We start from the raw sequence: 17,238 nt of genomic DNA, 5'->3' as shown, positions 1-17,238 counted from the left end.
TAAGGTAATTTGGTTAGCTCAAGGGCTAACCATTATAACACATTTGGACTTTTCCATTAGAACATAAGCAACTAATTAAATAAGAAAGGTGTGCTTATATCCCAGAAGGTATTTCTACAGAAGTGCTGTGCATAACAGATCCTCTGGAAGCCACAGAAACTGAACAGATGCACTTAGATACAAGTTATTACCACATTACTGTAGAATAATATATAGGAAGGGGACCTGGTTATAATGTCACAGGCCCTAGACCTCGGTGAGTAATGCTCTGAACTGCCCTGGATGGTGCACCTCAGTATAAGACTTGAAAAAACACAGGCTGGGGTTCCAGCAGTGTACATGCTACCAATAGCAAATTCTTTAAACATCTATAAGCGTTTAAGAAGTACAATTTTACACCCCATTACCCTATTCTGACAATTTACAGCATGACCCATTGGAAGGAGTTTATGGACACACTGTAGATGGTAAATTTGACTGTTTCCTGAAAATTCTTATAATATTAATATCCAGTGTTGCTATACAATGAATGAGAGACAATCACAGATGAAGTTGACAGAAGAAACTACAACATCTGCGATCACAGTATCATGCGCCAGAAAGGGATAACTTTAAAGTAGGTTAGCTCTAATCAAGAATTAAAGCAGCACAACAAAGTGTATACATGGAGGGGGGGGGGGAAAAAAACGGATTTCTCGGTTAAAATCACACTTTTACTCATGTGAAATACACTTCGTCCAAGGTGAAAAATGCGCTTTTTCCATGACAATTTACAGTACACTTTCCCTTGGAGCTGTATAAATATCAATACTTTGAATGGTTAAGGTTTTACACACTAGCATGGAACTTCAGAGAATGAAAAAATTGGGGGGCGGGGGGGGGGGGGGGGGGGGGGGGGGGGGCAGTGGAAAGATCTGTGATGTGATGATGCACATTTTACACTTTATATATAAACAAAGATGAGGTGACTTACCGAACGAAAGCGCTGGCAGGTCGATAGACACACAAACAAACACAAACATACACACAAAATTCAAGCTTTCGCAACTAACTGTTGCCTCATCAGGAAAGAGGGAAGGAGGGGGGAAGACTAAAGGAAGTGGGTTTGAAGGGAGAGGGTAAGGAGTCATTCCAATCCCGGGAGCGGAAAGACTTACCTTAGGGGGAAAAAAGGACAGGTATACACTCGCACACACGCACATATCCATCCACACATACAGACACAAGCAGACATATTTAAAGCATTGTCTGCTCGTGTCTGTATGTGTGGATGGATATGTGCGTGTGTGCGAGTGTATACCTGTCCTTTTTTCCCCCTAAGGTAAGTCTTTCCGCTCCCGGGATTGGAATGACTCCTTACCCTCTCCCTTAAAACCCACTTCCTTTCGTCTTCCCCCCTCCTTCCCTCTTTCCTGATGAGGCAACAGTTTGTTGCGAAAGCTTGCATTTTGTGTTTATGTTTGTGTTTGTTTGTGTGTCTATCGACCTGCCAGCGCTTTCGTTCGGTAAGCCACCTCATCTTTGTTTTTATATATAATTTTTCCCACGTGGAATGTTTCCTTCTATTATATTGATAACATTTTACACTTTTGTATTCTTGTTACGAAAGTATAGATAATACCATGTTAGTTTCTGAAGCATCAAAATCTAGACTGAAATGTGCTTTTGTAAGCCAATCATAGCTCATGTCATGTGATCTTGCCAGCCAATGACAGCAGATATTCAGTGCATAGGACACGTGATGCTGTCAGCCAATAGCAACATCATTGTTAAGTGGTGTGAAAACACAAATAGGAAAATTCAAGTTTTCACATATATTACTGGTCTTTAAGATTAATAGGCCACATGAAAAGCTAAGCTTTCACATAAAATAGTGGTCTTTTTCGTATATGTTACATGGTCTGGTCTTCTGGGCTTGAAATTATTCTATGTGGCTAGTCCTTAATGTGTTAAGCTTTAACTAAGAGTCAGTGCTCTGTGATTTAAGAAATTCATTGCACATTCGGCACATGTAACATAATTCATCTCAACTAAAAGGAAATGTACTTTTAAATTAACGCTTTTCAAAGCACCATTCGCAGTATTTTCTCACGACCTGTTAGAAATAGCTTTGTTGCCAGAAAGTGCCAGAAAACAAGTGTTAATGTGTATGGGCACCTACAATGATGCAGGAAGCCTCTTATGTTGGTACATATGTAGTATTAAGAGATGTATTAAAAGAAATGGGATATTCCAAGAGCAATGGAATTTTTTACACCATACTAAAATGCGTAATTCGGCTTGAAGTGCACATTCATATGTCCAGACTCTCAATAAAGTAGGCCCCAATACGATGCTAAGATTACAGTTGAGTTTTCTGGATGCAAATTTTCTTTGAGTACCATGTTTGGTTCTTTATTATGGCATAATGACATATTTGCAAGAAGATGAAAAGGTGTACTTAAAATTCAGTGAACAGTTGAAACTAGCCAATAGTGCGGAATGGAACACTTCATTTCTAATAAATTGACTGCATCTTGGGAAAAGCTTAATAAAAGCCACATTTGTTTAGCAAACCGATAAAAATAACTTCATTGTTCTTCAGGGCTACTGACTGCCAAAAACATGAAAATAAAATCAAATCAGAAAACTGACACCAATAACGTAATTATGTGACTGTCTTAATTCACTTGGTAGCTCCCAACCACAGAAATCCGTTTTGTTTTCATTTGATGTGACAAGTGTAAGCAAAGAGGAAACAGCAAAAGCACTAAACGTAAACACGGCTTACATGGAGACTAACCCCCTTCCCACTACAACACAGACTACTATGCGCATGTGGCAATCTGGCAGCTTGGGCACACCAGAAAATTTTTTTATGGCTGCTTGTTGCTACTGCTAATACAGGGTGTATACGCAGACAAGGAAAAAAAATTCCCGGATTTATCCCAGATCTCCCGGTTAAAAACACATTTTCTCCTGGGTGAAAATACACTTTTTCCATGTTAAGCGACAGTATACTTTCCCTCTGAACTGTAAAACTTTTCCTTTGAATGGATATGGTTTTATATAGCAGCTTAGAATTTCCTGCCACTTTAGAAAACAAAACTCAGGGGGAAAAACACGCTTTGGAAAGATCTTTGATGTGCAGCAACATGTATGCTTTCGTGTTACGAAAGTATAACTTCGAATTCCACCAACAGGAAACATTAATCGTTTAAATTAATATACATTGTGTTGCTACAAGAAAAGCAAAGCTTTCGTATATAATATTAGTCATGAAGATTAATAAGCTACAAGAGAAGCTAGGCTTGCACATATAATGATTATCTGTTTAGCGCATGTTACACTTTAAGATACGTCACACAAATATGCCAGTAAAATTTTTAATATCGACAAGATGCATCATATAAATATGCCAGTAAAATTTTTAATACCGGCATAAATCTTTGATCTTCTGGGCTCGAAATTCTTCTAAATGGCTCGTCATCAAAGAGTTGATTTTTAAAAGAGAGGAAATGCTCTATGATTTAAGAAATTCATTGTACATTCTCCGCGCATAGTTCATCTTGCGTAAAAGGAAATTTACTTTGAAAATAATGCTTTTCGAACAACAATTCAAAATATTTTCCCGCGAACTATTATAAATAGATTCATTTCAGCAGTTGCCAGAGCGCCAGATAAGAGGCATCACCGCGCTGGCGCAGCTAGTAGGAAGCCCGTATGTTCGTACATCTAAAACATTAAAAGATCTTGCATTATGTCATAAAAGAAAAAACTTCAGAAGATACTCCAAGAGCGTCGGAATTTCGTGAACCATACTAAAATGCATAGTCTGCCTTACATTGCACATTCATATGTCCAGATTCCAAATGATGTAGGCCTCAACCTGATATGAAGCTCTTCAGTGTGGTTTTCGGGGCGAAAATGTCTGAGTACCAGTACTGCATTATCTCATGTTTGGTTCTTTATTATGGCATAATGCCATACGTGCTAGAAGATGAAAACGTGCACCTGAAATGCAGCGAACAGTTGAAACTAGCCAATAGTGTGGTATTAAACACTTCCATTTCAAATAAATTGACTGCCTCAGCAGGAAAGCTTAGTTAAAGCCGTCAAAAATTTATATAAGAAAAATTTCAAAAGTAAGTAGCGCACGTCTTTCTGAAGAGTTTGATACATAAAACATATGTCTTTGACAAAATTTAATGACACGTTATTTGGTCTTAAGTGTGCAGTGCAGTGCCATGCCTCTTCAAACAATAATCTTACACCACAAGTCACTGCATTTCCCTCTGTGGAACTCAAACATGGATATTTTGTAATGGATGCCATCAAATTATTTCAGGACAGAGGAAATTAAACACACAGGGACTTCAACTGACCCTGTTTAGTGTAGCGATCTGGCCAAAAATTTTCTGTCAAAATTTCACTTTCTTGGATACACCAAGAAGATAATACGTAATCTTTCTTACCTGTTATTCCTGTTGGTCATTTATTTCCACTCTGGTAGTCTGAATCTATGGATTTCGCTAGTAATTATAACAACGCTGAACATTCGCAAACGAAATCAACCACATAAACAAGCAGCAGTTGACATTCACCAGTTCGGCTTTATTCAGCTCAGCTCCTATATTCCCGTCCGTTTTGTCTGCGGGAAAGTTTATTTCTAGATGTGATGAGGATTCCTCTGGCAGAGACATCACGTAAACTATGCACGCATTCAAAAATCAACTTAGAATGTGTTCGAAAACCAGCAGGGGTGCGTTTCAAAATCATATGAATAATCGATAGACCAACGTGCGCTTGATGCTAGGTGCTTTGTGAAACAAGGTTTTTTTCCCCACAAGAATTTTACAGAGGCATATTAAATTCAAAAGGTATCAAAATGACTTCAAAACAATGGAAAATCCAGGATGGAATGTAACAATTTTATGAGAAGGAAAGCTGCTACTCACCGTATAGCAGAGATGCCGAGTCGCACACAGACACAAAAGACTCTCACAAAGATTTTGGCCATTCAGTCCTACGTCAACAACACACACACACACACACACACACACACACACACACACACAGTAATCTCAAAATAATTCCCTGAATTGTTAGTGTGAATAGATTATCATTAGTCTCAATTTGTTTACATCTTTTACTTGCCTTAAATGGCTGTTTCTCGCTACCAGTGTATAATATGAGCATTCCACATCCTCGAACACACACTTTCACAATGGGTTAACAAAATACAACATGTAAATGTATGAACTGTGGTATATTTAGTTCAATAAAATTGAGCTGTATCTCCTGACAGTTCTTACTGTATCTCTATTTAGCCCCTGGTACCCAAAATGCTGCAAGGTTCTCGACAGTCAGTTTGGATGTCAATCTCCTCCCTGTTAGTTGTCTGCTCCTCACTGTAATGATTCTTGTTATTCCACCACCGGAAAATTGTCTCCAATACTGACCTAATGTCTAAAGAATGGATGCATGAACCACACAATGGATCACATCTTTGTCAGTGATGAAAAAAGGATTTTGGCGGCACACCATTCAGTCCATCCAACAGACAGGATATGGTGGAGACTTGTCTACTAGGAGTGTAGAGGAAGCAGAATTACAGGTTACTGGTGTAGAAGTATCTGTGAGATGGGGTGGGGAATGACAGGTCACTGGTGGAAAACAACCCTAAAGCAGTTACAAAATATGTCATACATGCATTATTCGGATGCTAAAGCCACTAACTTGAGAGGGGTCTCGACAATTGAACCTCTTGGGCATATAGTAGCAGAACTCCACTATTTGCAAGTCAGCATTCAATTTAATTCTGTAATGTACACTTCAGAATGTCATTGTCGATGTGAAACTAAGGCAATGTCACAATGTGTTAATTAATGCAAGATAAATTCACACTGTATAAATTAAGTAAAAATTAACACATACCATGAGCTATCAACAGCACTTCTCTGCTCATTTCTGTATGCCAACATGTATGGTGTCCATATGTATCTTCGTCACTTGCATAAACCTGTAAAAAAGGCAATTAGAAACTAACAAATCAGATGCTTTAATTTTTTCCACTGTTGTGTTATAACGTTCAGCCTGGAGATAGTCTGATGTAGCTCTCCATTTCACTGAATTCAATGATGGTACAAACAGTTTATTAATTAAAGAAGAGTTTATATGCTCTAAAACAGCTCCAAATAATTGGAATGAGAAACTGGCAAATTATCTGATGACAGTAGGATTTGTAAATACGGATGATTAAGTCTTGTTTTTATTACAATGAAAGCCAAATCATCATTATAGCATTGTTTTTTGATAACTGATAGTATCTATAAAGTCACATCTTGGAATGGAAATTAAAGTACGTTCACAGAAAATTTTTGTAAATCGTATTACATATAAAAAGAAAACCTTAAGACATTTTAAATTTGATGATTTCAATCCAGTAACTACAGCTATGAAGTATGGAATGTTGACAGATGAAAATCTTGTCTATGATGACTCACTGGAAAGAACACAACTGTACTGAGAAGACATAGTGAGTATATTGTACCTTGCAACAATATTTTGTGCAGGTATTAGTTTTGCTATTAATTATTTAAGTATATTTAGTAATAAACCAATGGTCAGTCACTGGAAAATAGTACAATGCATTTTTCTCTAACTAAAAATAACTATGAAGTGTTACATATTCTTTGATAAGAGATCAACACTGCTTGCCTGTGCTGATTCTGATTCTGATTATGAAAATGATAACACAACTAAATGCTCCACCATCAACGCTCATATGACGCAAGGAGGATACATGCTCAAAAGCAAAGCCTTTTGGCAACATCTACAACTGAAATGGAATACCGAAGCGCTGTCTCTTCGTTCACGATGTATCTTTGATTCAATGCCTTGGACAAGAGTTTGGAATTTCAGGTTTGCATCAACTGACAAATGTGTATTGACAATCAAATTTCCACACTATGTTATAAAAGTATCTTTGAACGAAAAATAACAAACGGCAAGGGGCATATTGACATACCACTAACGTTCATTCAACATGTTTTTACGTTGATTTTCAGTAAAGCGATCACAGTTTGAAATAATGTAACAACGTTTTATTGCATTAAAGCAGATACAGAATAAACAGAACACACACATTTGAAACAAAAACAAATAACATTCACAGAATAACAGCAAAGAACATACCTATCAGCAGAGGCAGAGACTCATTTACCATAACAACAACAAGAACATAATATTGGAATGTTGCTACTCAAAAAAGAGTATCAGTCAACAATAGGTACCTGTTTCTCTAATAAGTTGACAATAATAGTTGGTTGCTATTTCAGTAGTAAATTAAGTCTGTCATTCCTTGTAGCCTTGTGCTTTTATGTGAGCATTTAAATAAAAGACAATGCCCAGATTTTACAAGTAGTCTTGATAGGTTATGGGCCCAATTGAGCTAGAAATCTAGGGAAGTAAAAAGGTGGTAATCTGCAAGTGTAAAAGGACTGTGCTTTTCCTGTGAGAAGACGTGTGTCATGTGTTGGAAAATAGCTTCATCAGCAAAAGATGCAGCATCAAACAGTGTGCTGAAATTATAAGGACACTGCAAGTTTTTTAACATGGGACTTGGAAATAAATGCTATAATCATGGCAAAAGGGCCTTTACGGGTACGTTACTGGCCATACCAAGAAAATTTAAAGGGTGGGGGGGGGGGGGGGGGGGGGGGGGGGGTGCGCTTCCAAGCGGAGAAAAAAAAAAAGACGTACAGTTAAATCCCAAATTACTTCACCAGCTTTTAAGCAAATCCCATTTTTCACTAATATTTCCATCTGTCCCAGTGAAAATCCCTGCTTTTAACGAACCCACTTTGAGAAAAAGTCCGATTCTAAGGAATAAACACAATACATTTTACAAATTGAAATCCAGCTTTTACACACTGTGTATGAATGAGCGAATTTCTATCCATTTCACACGGGTTGTATATTTTGTTATGTGATGCACTAAATAGTAATTGATTCCACTGGTAAACACTTACCTAGATCATTGTCAATGACGCAACTTCCTTTGTAGCAACATCAGTAGATTCATTGAAGAAATCTAAATCTATTTCCATGTGACTCAAGTCGCATGATCTTATGTTGCAGTCACTGAGTCTACGAAGCGGAAAAAGTGTAATTGTTCAATTTTACTTTTGTGAATTTCTGGCCTGCAAACATAGAAAGCTAAAAATTCAGCGAAAGCTGGCAATCTTCCACTATGCTGATCGCAATTTTAACACAAATCTCTTTGATATGGCGAAAAAAAAATATGATTTTACACTGTCTACATGTGCAGCATATTCAAAAAATAAGGAAGCGTTCTTAAATTCTGAAACTAACAGTTCCTTTGGATCCAATAAGGAACAATATTCTTATGTCTGCATTCAATTAAGTGGAAAATATTCCTCTGAAATAGGTCCAAGGACTGAAGTGGAAGTTTTCCTATAATCGAAAACGTGCTGCAAGAGAAAGCTTATGAAATTGCTCTGAAGACCTGCACTGGAAATCTCAGTGCACTGAAAAGGCTGGTTTAATTGTTTTAAAAGACGCCACAATCTGCCGTTTCAAAGTGTAAGTGGAGAAAGTGAGACTCTGGTAACAGGAAGACTAAGTTATTGGAAGAATAACACTTAATTCCCAGGTGTTTCCGAAATATACATACGTCATTTTGTACTTCGAGTACAACAGCAGTCCCTGGAGACATCAGTAATATTTACGACTTTTTCAGGCATTTAGATGCAAAGAACAATGCAGCAGGAAAAGACAATTTTACTTCTTACAGACCCCCCATGCCCTGTACAATCCAAGGAAACACCATTTCTGAGGAATGTGAATGCTGTGTTCCATCCCTGAACTGCAAGAGTTATCTGCAGCCTCTGGACCTGGGCATAATATGCTCTGTTACAGCCAAATACAGAGTAGCAGTTGTGGAGAAGTCTATTTCACTCCTTGAGAGGAAGGAAGTAAGTGATGAAGCTCCATGTTGTGCAGGCTACGCATATATTTGTTGCTGCCTAGAATTCCGTAACACAACAGACAGTGTTAAGTTGTTGCACAAAGGCTGGCTGCAGTATATCAGGTGCTGTTCAAACTAATTACCGCAGGATCACTCTTGGATACGACATGTAAGGTGTTTTAGTAGTGTCCAACCGAACATTCGACTTTGGCCAAAAATCCCCTACAACTTCAGCCAAAATATGCCATAGTTTTGACCGAAGCCAAAGGTTTCTAGCAAGCGCCGAAACAGAAGTAACTATCAGAACTTCGCATGCACGGTGGCCAACCAACAAACTGTAACAGTCACGAAGCTTTCAAATACTTGGCACGGACTGCATTGCGGCAGTTGGCCACCATCACCAGTAAATAGAAGTTCGTAAGCGAATTATATTATCAACTTCAGTGTTTTACCGTATGACTGCAAAATATTTATCTCACAGAGGAAGAGAAGATGGAGTTTGCGAAAAGCACATAAAAACCAAAAAACTAAGTATGTTTTTACAATATTTATTAAGGTATTTACTTCTCAATAGTATTTCAAGTGCTATTTATATTTTGATGTCTCTTCTTAATGTTACAGTATTAGAGACAAGTGTCACTATATCTTCTAAAGTTTTGCTGGTTCCCCGAGATCCCTCAGTTCTTCTCGGAGCTCATCGGTAGAATCTGGAATGTTCCATAGCTCTAGGCACTGCTGCCAACAAACACAATTTGCACTACAATGAACAGACGTTCAGTGCGCAGTGGACATTTAGTGATTGCTATTGACTCGTTAGTGATTATATCCATTCTGAGTATTAAAATAATTATTTACTTGGTTTTCGGTGGCTCCCTCATTGAATAATTATGCCTCAGCAGGATTTACTTTTTTCCATATTTCATTTTCATTTATATAATTACGTATGACACCTCATATTTTAACTTCTCGAACTGCCATTCAAAATATTTTCCTGCAGTCTGTTAGAAATAGGTTCACTGAAGCAGTTACCACAGAGTGCCAGAATACAGGCATTACTGTGCACACGCAGCTACCGTGACATGAGATGCCTATTCTCTGTGAATTTGGAATTTCATGTTCAGTGGAGCATCACGTGATCATGTGAAGCAGTGCAGTATGTTTGGAGGAGACACAGAGTTAGTGTACATAGAGCAATTGCTTTGTCATATCCTCTCCAGATAAGGAATGAAAAATTAAAAAGCAGCCCTTGGCACAATATTCATTTTAAAACTAGACTTTACAACTCAATGTACTGTAATATACTGCAATGTGGCAAGTAACTTTTTTTATTTATGCTTTGTGATACTCTTAAGTAGCATTTCCAATCAAATTTACATCCACACAGCACTACAAATTTCTTGCAATAATAATAATAATAATAATAATAATAAAGCAGTTGTTTTTGTAGTCCACAACTAAGAACAATAACCTTTTCATGACTTCTTAACCATATAAAAATTAATGAGGTTACTTGTGAAACCACAAAACTGTCCAACTGACTTAACTGATGCATAATCAACAGTTTATGTTGTACTCTAGGAGCAAATACAAAGCCATCTAGGGAGTTACAATGATAAAACATGGTGTGCTGCCAGTCTATAATTTACTGAAGAATGGTGTTAAGTAAATATAGGATGTAAAGAACACAAATTACGAAATAATGTCAAGCCAAGAGGAGGTGCCAGACAAGTGTTGAAACATGTCTTGTGATAAAAAAACTGGGTGTTTCATGGATGGCAGATACGTCTCCTAAAGCTTTTCAGTGTGATTTTCGAGAAGCCAATATTCGTGGAGTACCATTCTTTATTATCTCATGTTTGGTTCTTCATTATGGCATAACGCCATACGTACCAGAAGTTGAAAACATGCACTTGAAATTCAACAATCGGTTGAAACTAGCTAATAATGTGGAATGAAATACTTTATTTCAAATAAATTGACTGCCTCTGTAGAAAAGATTAATGAAAGATAATTAACAAAAGACAAAAATCAATAAAAGTAACTTCATTGTTCAGCAGAGCAATTAATACCCTATTGTCAACTTGGAAATAAAATAAAATAAAATCAGAAAACTGGAACTAATAACATATTTTGTCTTGCATAATTATGTGAATGCATTTTACTTCATTGGCTGCTCCCAGCCACAGTTATCTGCTTTGTTTTCATTTGAAATGAGAGCTGTAAACAAACAGATCAGCCAAATTATGAAATTAAAATGCGGGTCACATGGAGACTGTTCCCCAATATAACTCTGACTGCTCTGTGCAGTTCAGGCATGCCAGAAACTTTTTTTTCTGGTTAGCATCTAGCTGCTTGCAGTTACTGATTACACATCTAACAGCCACACTTCAAGTAGCAAGAAGTGGGAGAAGACGCTGCTCATACGCGACTTCAGCTCTGCCCATCCACGAGCCCTCTGGCAACTGCTCTAACGAACCTAATGTTAACAGTTGTGCTGTCACACTCATCGAAAGAAATTGGTTGTTACGAATTACTGTGTAGTTTTTCGTCTTAAAGCCTTTGACTCATTTTGCTGTTGGCAGAAGCTTGTGTGTGCTCTGTGATTCATTGTTGTAAATGGTTGCTGTGGTATTATTCTACAGTAGTGTGCTAAAGTAAAATTCTTCATTAATGTATCAGTTCTTACCAGTCAAAATTTAACTCAAAACTGAAATAATGAAAAATTCTGGGAATCCTAAAATATTCCAGGATTTTTTCTGGATTTCTCCTGGTTGAAAAAATTCCCAGGTTATTCTCAGATTTTCTAGTTGTCCCAGGGCACACTCACCCTGGTTTACATGTAAAGAGAAACATTATTGTTTCTAAAAACCTCTATATTGCTATACTGTGCCTACTCCCTCCCCCCCCCCCCCCCCCACTTTTTGCCCCACTCCCAAATTTAATCATACAGGACTTGTTGAAGACCTTCTCCATCCCTACAGTGGAAACACTGTTTTGGCACCAACCTTACCAATCTACATCTACATCTACATTGATACTCCGCAAGCCACCCAACGGTGTGTGGCGGAGGGCACTTTACGTGCCACTGTCATTACCTCCCTTTCCTGCTCCAGTCGCGTATGGTTCGCGGGAAGAACGACTGTCTGAAAGCCTCCGTGCGCGCTCTAATCTCTCTAATTTTACATTCGTGATCTCCTCGGGAAGTATAAGTAGGGGGAAGCAATATATTCGATACCTCATCCAGAAACGCACCCTCTCGAAACCTGGCGAGCAAGCTACACCGCGATGCAGAGCGCCTCTCTTGCAGAGTCTGCCACTTGAGTTTATTAAACATCTCCGTAACGCTATCACAGTTACCAAATAACCCAGTGACGAAACGCGCCGCTCTTCTTTGGATCTTCTCTATCTCCTCCGTCAACCCGACCTGGTACGGATCCCACACTGATGAGCAATACTCAAGTATAGGTCGAACGAGTGTTTTGTAAGCCACCTCCTTTGTTGATGGACTACATTTTCTAAGCACTCTCCCAATGAATCTCAACCTGGTACCCGCCTTACCAACAATTAGCTTTATATGATCATTCCACTTCAAATCGTTCCGTACGCATACTCCCAGATATTTTACAGAAGTAACTGCTACCAGTGTTTGTTCCGCTATCATATAATCATACAATAAAGGATCCTTCTTTCTATGTATTCGCAATACATTACATTTGTCTATGTTAAGGGTCAGTTGCCACTCCCTGCACCAAGTGCCTATCCGCTGCAGATCTTCCTGTATTTCGCTACAATTTTCTAATGCAGCAACTTCTCTGTATACTACAGCATCATCCGCGAAAAGCCGCATGGAACTTCCGACACTATCTACTAAGTCATTTATATATATTGTGAAAAGCAATGGTCCCATAACACTCCCCTGTGGCACGCCAGAGGTTACTTTAACGTCTGTAGACGTCTCTCCATTGATAACAACATGCTGTGTTCTGTTTGCCAAAAACTCCTCAATCCAGCCACACAGCTGGTCTGATATTCCGTAGGCTCTTACTTTGCTTATCAGGCAACAGTGCGGAACTGTATCGAACGCCTTCCGGAAGTCAAGAAAAATAGCATCTACCTGGGAGCCTGTATCTAATATTTTCTGGGTCTCATGAACAAATAAGGCGAGTTGGGTCTCACACGATCGCTGTTTCCGGAATCCATGTTGATTCCTACATAGTAGATTCTGGGTTTCCAGAAATGACATGATACGCGAGCAAAAAACATGTTCTAAAATTCTACAAGAGATCGACGTAAGAGATATAGGTCTATAGTTTTGCGCATCTGCTCGACGACCCTTCTTGAAGACTGGGACTATCTGTGCTCTTTTCCAATCATTTGGAACCCTCCGTTCCTCTAGAGACTTGCGGTACACGGCTGTTAGAAGGGGGGCAAGTTCTTTCGCGTACTCTGTGTAGAATCGAATTGGTATCCCGTCAGGTCCAGTGGACTTTCCTCTATTGAGTGATTCCAGTTGCTTTTCTATTCCTTGGACACTTATTTCGATGTCAGCCATTTTTTCGTTTGTGCGAGGATTTAGAGAAGGAACTGCAGTGCGGTCTTCCTCTGTGAAACAGCTTTGGAAAAAGGTGTTTAGTATTTCAGCTTTACGCGTGTCATCCTCTGTTTCGATGCCATCATCATCCCGTAGTGTCTGGATATGCTGTTTCGAGCCACTTACTGATTTAACGTAAGACCAGAACTTCCTAGGATTTTCTGTCAAGTCGGTACATAGAACTTTACTTTCGAATTCAATGAACGCTTCACGCATAGCCCTCCTTACGCTAACTTTGACATCGTTTAGCTTCTGTTTGTCTGAGAGGTTTTGGCTGCGTTTAAACTTGGAGTGGAGCTCTCTTTGCTTTCGCAGTAGTTTCCTAACTTTGTTGTTGTACCACGGTGGGTTTTTCCCGTCCCTCACCGTTTTACTCGGCACGTACCTGTCTAAAACGCATTTTACGATTGCCTTGAACTTTTTCCATAAACACTCAACATTGTCAGTGTCGGAACAGAAATTTTCGTTTTGATCTGTTAGGTAGTCTGAAATCTGCCTTCTATTACTCTTGCTAAACAGATAAACCTTCCTCCCTTTTTTTATATTCCTATTAACTTCCATATTCAGGGATGCTGCAACGGCCTTATGATCACTGATTCCCTGTTCTGTACATACAGATTCGAAAAGTTCGGGTCTGTTTGTTATCAGTAGGTCCAATATGTTATCTCCACGAGTCGGTTCTCTGTTTAATTGCTCGAGGTAATTTTCGGATAGTGCACTCAGTATAATGTCACTCGATGCTCTGTCCCTACCACCCGTCCTAAACATCTGAGTGTCCCAGTCTATATCTGGTAAATTGAAATCTCCACCTAAGACTATAACATGCTGAGAAAATTTATGTGAAATGTATTCCAAATTTTCTCTCAGTTGTTCTGCCACTACTGCTGCTGAGTCGGGAGGTCGGTAAAAGGAGCCAATTATTAACCTAGTTCGGTTGTTTAGTGTAACCTCCACCCATAATAATTCACAGGAACTATCCACTTCTACTTCACTACAGGATAAACTACTACTAACAGCGATGAACACTCCACCACCGGTTGCATGCAATCTATCCTTTCTAAACACCGTCTGTACCTTTGTAAAAATTTCGGCAGAATTTATCTCTGGTTTAAGCCAGCTTTCTGTACCTATAACGATTTCAGCTTCGGTGCTTTCTATCAGCGCTTGAAGTTCCGGTACTTTACCAACGCAGCTTCGACAGTTGACAATTACAATACCGATTGCTGCTTGGTCCCCGCATGTCCTGACTTTGCCCCGCACCCGTTGAGGCTGTTGCCCTTTCTGTACTTGCCCAAGGCCATCTAACCTAAAAAACCGCCCAGCCCACGCCACACAACCCCTGCTACCCGTGTAGCCGCTTGTTGCGTGTAGTGGACTCCTGACCTATCCAGCGGAACCCGAAACCCCACCACCCTATGGCGCAAGTCGAGGAATCTGCAGCCCACACGGTCGCAGAACCGTCTCAGCCTCTGATTCAGACCCTCCACTCGGCTCTGTACCAAAGGTCCGCAGTCAGTCCTGTCGACGATGCTGCAGATGGTGAGCTCTGCTTTCATCCCGCTAGCGAGACTGGCAGTCTTCACCAAATCAGATAGCCGCCGGAAGCCAGAGAGGATTTCCTCCGATCCATAGCGACACACATCATTGGTGCCGACATGAGCGACCACCTGCAGATGGGTGCACCCTGTACCCTTCATGGCATCCGGAAGGACCCTTTCCACATCTGGAATGACTCCCCCCGGTATGCACACGGAGTGCACATTGGTTTTCTTCCCCTCTCTTGCTGCCATTTCCCTAAGGGGCCCCATTACGCGCCTGACGTTGGAGCTCCCAACTACCAGTAAGCCCAATCAGACTCAACTGAAGACCAATATTGAACCATGCCTAACTCAGTTCACTCCTCCATCCAACCATGATCATGATCCACTCACACTGCCCCCACACCACCACCTGTCAACTTTCCATAATTTCTCAACCTCAAACCTTGCCTCAGCATCATTCCCAAATCCCTCAACAGGCATACTAACCTTACATCCACAGAAAGAACTGCAGTCCACCACATCTAAAAACTGACCCTGACCTTCTAATCCTACCTGTGGACAAAGGCTCCACCACTTGTTTTGAACTGCAAGGATTACCTGGCAGGACTCCACCAGCTGCCAGACTCGTCCACTTACAAACCTTGCTATGGGTGATTCCATACCAGTAATCCAGCAGGCTCTCCAATCACTACTCAAATCTTTAAGCCCATCCCAGAACCTCTCCCCGGAGTTCATCTCTCTACTCACCCCTACCACTCCCCGCACTCCTACCTTCTACATGCTTCCTAAAGTCCATAAACCTAACCATCCAGGGTGCCCCATTGTGGCCGGTTACTGTGCCCCCACTGAGAGAATCTCTGCTCTTGTACACCAACACATTCACCTATTACCCGGAATCTACCCTCCTATACAAAAGATACCAACCATTTCCTCCACCGACTCTCCACAGTTCCTGTTCCTTTACCACACGATGCTCTGCTCGTCGCTACTGATGCCACCTCCCTGAACACTAACATTCCTAATGCTCATGGCCTTATTGCTTTTGAAAACTACCTTTCCCAGTGCCCAATCGATTCTAAAACAACAACCTCCTTCCTAATCACGATGACCAACTACATGCCCACCCACAATTACTTCTCTTTTGAAGGCATTACCCACAAACAAATCCGGGGTACGGCTATGGGCACCTGCATGGCATCATCCTATGCCAACCTATTCATGGGCCATCTAGAGGTATCCTTCCTAAAAACCAGAATCCTAAACCTCTCACCTGGTTCAGATTCATTGATGACATCTTTGCTATCTAGATTGAAGGTGAGTACACCCTAGCCACACTCCTCCAGAACCTCAAAAACTTCTCCCCCATTTGCTTCACCTGGTCCTACTGAACCCAACAAGCCACCTTCCTAGATGTTTATCTCCACCTCAAAGATGGCTACATCAGTACCTCTGCCCATATCAAACCTACTAACCACCAGCAATACCTCCACTTTGACAGCTGCCATCCTTTAGTACCAAGAGGTCCCTTTTGTACAGCCTAGCCACCTATGGTCGCCGCATCAGCAGTGACGAACAGCCCTCTCGAAATTTACCGAGGGTCTCGCTGAAGCCTTGTTGTTGTTGTGGTCTTCAGTCCTGAGACTGGTTTGATGCAACTCTCCATGCTACTCTATCCTGTGCAAGCTTCTTCATCTCCCAGTATCTACTGCAACCTACATCCTTCTGAATCTGCTTAGTGTATTCATCTCTTGGTCTCCCCCTACGATTTTTACCCTCCACGCTGCCCTCCAATACTAAATTGGTGATCCCTTGATGCCTCAGAACATGTCCTACCAACCGATCCCTTCTTCTGGTCAAGTTGTGCCACAAACTTCTCTTCTCCCCAATCCTATTTAATACTTCATCATTAGTTATGTGATCTACCCATCTAATCTTCAGCACTCTTCTGTAGCACCACATTTCGAAAACTTCTATTCTTTTCTTGTCCAAACTATTTATCGTCCCTGTTTCACTTCCATACATGGCTACACTCCATACAAATACTTTCAGAAATGACTTCCTGACACTTAAATCTATACTCGATGTTAACAAATTTCTCTTCTTCAGAAACACTTTCCTTGTCATTGCCAGTCTAC

The 17,238-nt window shown here is 40.2% G+C and overlaps 1 protein-coding gene across 1 annotated transcript in view; it reads right to left on the bottom strand.

Moving 5' to 3' along the window:
• The window catches only part of LOC124805620 (WD repeat-containing protein 76-like), a 174,621-nt gene that overhangs the window by 50,699 nt on the left and 106,684 nt on the right, over nt 1–17,238 (bottom strand). The window contains exon 8 of the mRNA XM_047266190.1: nt 5,917–6,001. Coding sequence (XP_047122146.1) covers nt 5,917–6,001 — 85 coding nt within the window. The remainder of the gene's footprint in view (nt 1–5,916; nt 6,002–17,238) is intronic.

Source organism: Schistocerca piceifrons, chromosome 1 (assembly GCF_021461385.2).
Source record: "Schistocerca piceifrons isolate TAMUIC-IGC-003096 chromosome 1, iqSchPice1.1, whole genome shotgun sequence".
NCBI classification, from domain to species: Eukaryota; Metazoa; Arthropoda; class Insecta; order Orthoptera; family Acrididae; genus Schistocerca; species Schistocerca piceifrons.
Note: the sequence above shows the minus strand (reverse complement) of the source record. Positions and strands in the feature narration are given on the sequence as shown.